This window comes from Odontomachus brunneus, unplaced genomic scaffold (genome assembly GCF_010583005.1).
Source record: "Odontomachus brunneus isolate Ranch 3 - 2012 unplaced genomic scaffold, Obru_v1 Obru_scaffold_142, whole genome shotgun sequence".
Classification (NCBI taxonomy): Eukaryota; Metazoa; Arthropoda; class Insecta; order Hymenoptera; family Formicidae; genus Odontomachus; species Odontomachus brunneus.
This window is the reverse complement of record NW_022639592.1, coordinates 407,211-411,429: the sequence shown is the minus strand read 5'-3', so window position 1 is coordinate 411,429 and position 4,219 is coordinate 407,211. Positions and strand designations below refer to the sequence as shown.

The 4,219-nt window shown below is 40.9% G+C and overlaps 1 protein-coding gene across 2 annotated transcripts in view; it reads left to right on the top strand.

Annotated features, from left to right (window-relative positions):
- LOC116850322 overlaps nt 1-2,465 on the top strand; it is a 23,996-nt gene extending 21,531 nt beyond the window's left edge. For both annotated transcript variants that reach the window (XM_032828453.1, XM_032828454.1), the window contains exon 2: nt 671-2,465. In XM_032828453.1, coding sequence (XP_032684344.1) covers nt 671-1,043 — 373 coding nt within the window. In that variant the 3' untranslated portion in view covers nt 1,044-2,465. The remainder of the gene's footprint in view (nt 1-670) is intronic.
- Nucleotides 2,466-4,219: the final 1,754 nt, after the last annotated feature.

Here is a 4,219-nt window from a genome sequence, read left to right as displayed (position 1 = left end):
CAGCGCCGCCGGGTCCTTCAGGCGACGTTCGCCAAAGAGCCCGGCGGGGGGGAGATAGGAAGCGCATGGTCGGGCGGGGGAGACACGTCGCAAGGCGCGACACCCTTTCCCCCCCGTGACAAGGAGTCAAACCAAGCGCCTCCGGGAGGGGGGCAGGGCGGCCGGTTCGCAAGGGCGGGCTCTTAGGTCGCTCATTCCTCTCCCCGAGGTTGGAGGCTCCTGACCGGGAGGGTTGGGGGGGACATAATGTTCCTTCCCACTCAAAACCTCGGTCGGGAGCGTAGGAGCGGACCGGATCCGGACGGGACCGGATCTGGCCCATCAGACCCCTAGATAAGGAAGTATGACCGGACGGGAGGGTCCGGTTTGTAGGAATGGAGAAATTTGGGCCGGGGGTGCTGTTTCCCCCGGCCCGGAAAAAGGACGGGGTTTTCTAGTTTTCCCCACCCTGCGGCTGAGAGCGTCTCGGTAGTTATGCGCAAGCCGTTCCCGGGGCGCCCTCGCGATGGCCGCAAGGGGCCCGGCAGAGGTCTTAGTGGGTAGGCCCCCTCCAGCGGTTAGTTCCGGAGGGGGAGAATCCCATACTACCCCTGGGAAAGTCCCGTCTTTTCCGGGGGTGTGCGGAATGCATTTCCTCTGCCTTAACAAAAAAAAATGGTATATTCTGCAGTGAGGACTCGAAGTCAGGCAGCATCTTTAGTGTCGGCTTCCGCGGAAAGAGAGTCGCATTTTCCGGAACCGGAAGGGATACAAGAATTAGGGCTTCTTCGAGGGAAGCTGAACAGGATCTCCGAGCGTTGTTGCGTGAGTTCGAGGAAATGCGACAGGAACGGACACGGATGCGAGAAGAATTTGCAGAAGTACATCGTCGGTGTGATGAGGAGTCGCAGCGTCGTCACTGTTCTCAGCTAAGTCCCCCCAATAATATTTCGAATCGGGATGAAAGGGCGAATATGGTATTCACGAGAGAAAACGTTTCGAGGGAGGCTGGGACGCATATAGGATTGGGATCGGTGGATTTCAATCTTTTTACTCGCGTATAGAACTTCAAAACATGAAGCAACGGGTTTTTTTTCCCCAGCGGAGTTATGTTTAGGATAGTATTTAAAATTACCTATCGATTTATTACGTGGTTCTCCTCCTGTGACTAATTGTGTTGAGTTAGATGGAGATTATGTATTTAATTTGCGGAATAAGTTAGATCAAATTCATCAATATGTTAGGCAATTTATGACAATAAGAAGCAATAGGGTAAAAGCTTTTTATGATCAAAAGGCAAGAAATTTATCTTTTGTTGAGGGCCAAAAAGTTTAGTTGTATAATCCCCGTCGTTGTAAAGGAAGAGCTCCTAAATTGCAGAGTTTTCGGGAAGGTCCGTACGAAGTTATAAAAAAGATTAATAATGTTGTTTATTGTATTCGAAGAACACAATAAACCTTTAGACGCCTTTAGACACAGAAATAAAATAGTTTATTTAGGATAGATTAGCTTCTTATCATGAAAGGGATTAATTCTTTGATCTTTATTTGGAATTACATCTGAGCCTAGTCTTAAGAAAGTTATAGTGAGAAAGAATTAATTTTTTTTTTTCTATTTGCGTTAATTTTGTTGCAGTTGGTTATGTGAAAACAAGTTTTGGCCAAGAATCTTCAGTTTCAACATAGAAGTCCACCTTGCCTGCGGGCTTTTGGTTGCGGTTTTTCCCGCAGGTCTTTGCTTTAAGCGAAGGGTAAATACCAAGGCGGGGACTTGGAGTGATTTCCTTTAGGAAATCTTTAGGTCCGAAATAGTTATTCCCCTCCCCCCCCCTCTTGTCTGAAGATCCAAAGCGAAGAGGAAAGTAGCTGGGAAATTGGAAGACGACTCGATGGATTTTCTGCAAGGCTCTCACTGTTTCTTTAAATGGGAAATAAAAGTTCCAGAGGATCTGCAGCAACAGCTGAGATCAGGACAAGAAAAGACTTCCCGGAAGACAGAGGAGGAGAAGAGCAGGAAACAGAAAGTAGCTGGGAAATTGGAAGACGACTCGATGGATCTTCTGCAAGGCTCTCACTGTTTCTTCAAATGGGAAGTAAAAGTTTCAGAAGATATGCAACAACAGCTGAGATCAGGACGAAAGAAGACTTCCCGGAAGACAAAGGAGGAGGAGAGCAGAAAACAGAAAGCGACTTGCAGCAACTGAGGTCAGGACAAGGAAAAATTTCCCGAAAAATAGAGAAAAAGGGGCATGTTCGCCTAATTGTCGGGACGACAATTAAAAGAAGAAGGGGGGCAGTGTTGCTTGCGCATCGAGACGCCGTATTCATGTCGCTCCTGAAATCCGCGGCTTACAAGTGATCCTTAGCAACGATCGGTGTGCTGTTTGTTTTGAGAGCTAAAGGAAGTCTCTTGACAGCTTCAGCAACGTGCGGACGTTTTGGCTAAGAGAGAACGGTTTTCCCGGCGTATTCTTTTCTGCTCAAAGAATAAAGGCTACTTCTTTTTTTTAAAAACTGTTGTAGTTCTTTCCCCCGCGCTCGCGAGTGTAACAATATAATTATAAAATATTCAAATAAATCTTATAAATATTTTGTAAATATTTTATAAATATTTTGTGCTGTCTGAGTATTTCATTATTTTTAACGTTTTTAAAAATGCTTTTTCAAATGTCTTTGAAATATTCTTTTGATGGTTAGGAACATTTAATATTCAAAATTACAAACATTCTATTTTCGTTCTAAGAATGTCCAGTTTTAATCCGGTGGGTCCTTAATTCGGATGTCTTTTGAACATCCATAAAAGTAACAACGGATGTTTTTAAAATGTTCTAAAAATGTTTGTGAATCTGAAATGGACGTTTTAAATATATACACAACGTCCAGTACATACGTTTTTAATTCGTTTTTAAAACGTCTTTGTGCTGTCTGGGAGTGCAACAGTTAAATGGCCATTTAAAGGCGCACATATGCTATCCCTGGTAAAAATTGTTTTTATAATTTTTCATACAATTTCTCATATTATTATTTTTTTTAATGTTATTATGTCATTAAATCTGAACGATTTAACCGTCATGCAATAAGTATTGAAGGCAGCACCAAATAAAATATTAGTCTCGCTATGTAAATAACTTTTACAGAATTTTTATGATGGTTTATTTGAAAATATACCATACTTCGATTTTGATAAAACATAATACAATCTGAACTAGACGATTGACCAAATTAATTCGCACATGTAAAAGTACAGTATTTTATTAGCATGATGGAAAAATGTCATTATCTGCTGTTTTATTGCAATAATTTTCTACATAGTCCTTGGTAGAAAATTAATTTCGAATTATCGTGCCGGTCTCTCTTACATTATTTATACGGTAAATGGTTTCATCTATATTTTGCGGTTTAAAAGGCGAACAAACTCTAAGATTTTTCTTCCTTAAATTTTAAATGGGCCATACAAAGCACTTTTTATCAAATGAGGAATTGGCGTAGTGTCTAAGGCGACGGACGATTATCCAAAAGATGTCTTCGGTTCAAGTTCGAATCTCACCAGAGAAAATCTTAAAAATTATGAGAAAATAATATAAAAAAACTTTTTTTTTCATTGTATTTTACGAGTATTTATGAGAAAGCCCTTATTCTATGAATAATATAAAATATAATATAAAATATAATATAATATAAAATAAATATAATATAAAATATAATATATAAAATATAATATAAAAAATTATGAGAAAATTTCCTACTGAAAATTTAATTGAAGAACCTACGAAACGACAAGCTCTGCGCGCAATTTGCCGCCAATCTGTCGTCAGAGTCTGTTCGCAGATCCTGTCAACAGTCTGCTGACAGATTGGGGACGCAGATATCTATGGATCTGTCGACAGATCCTGTTCGAATTCGACAGATCCTGTGGCCAGTCTGCGCGCAGATTGCCTAGATAGCCAAACCTGCGCGAACAGATTTCGAGCAGAGCTTGCTATCAACTTTTGATGGCAAATAGTTAACAAATTTGATGCAGGATCTGTTATATCAAATATTGCTGCCAAATTGCCGTCAGATATGCGGCAGAGCTTGTTGTCGGATAATTGCTGCAGATTTGCAACAAAAACCGCGCAGAGCTTGTAGCGATTTGACGGCAGATTGGCGGCAGAAACCGTGCATCTTTATAGAAATATCATACTAAGAATCATTGATAATTACTTATTATCCAGTATTTTTAATACTGAAAATAAGTAATT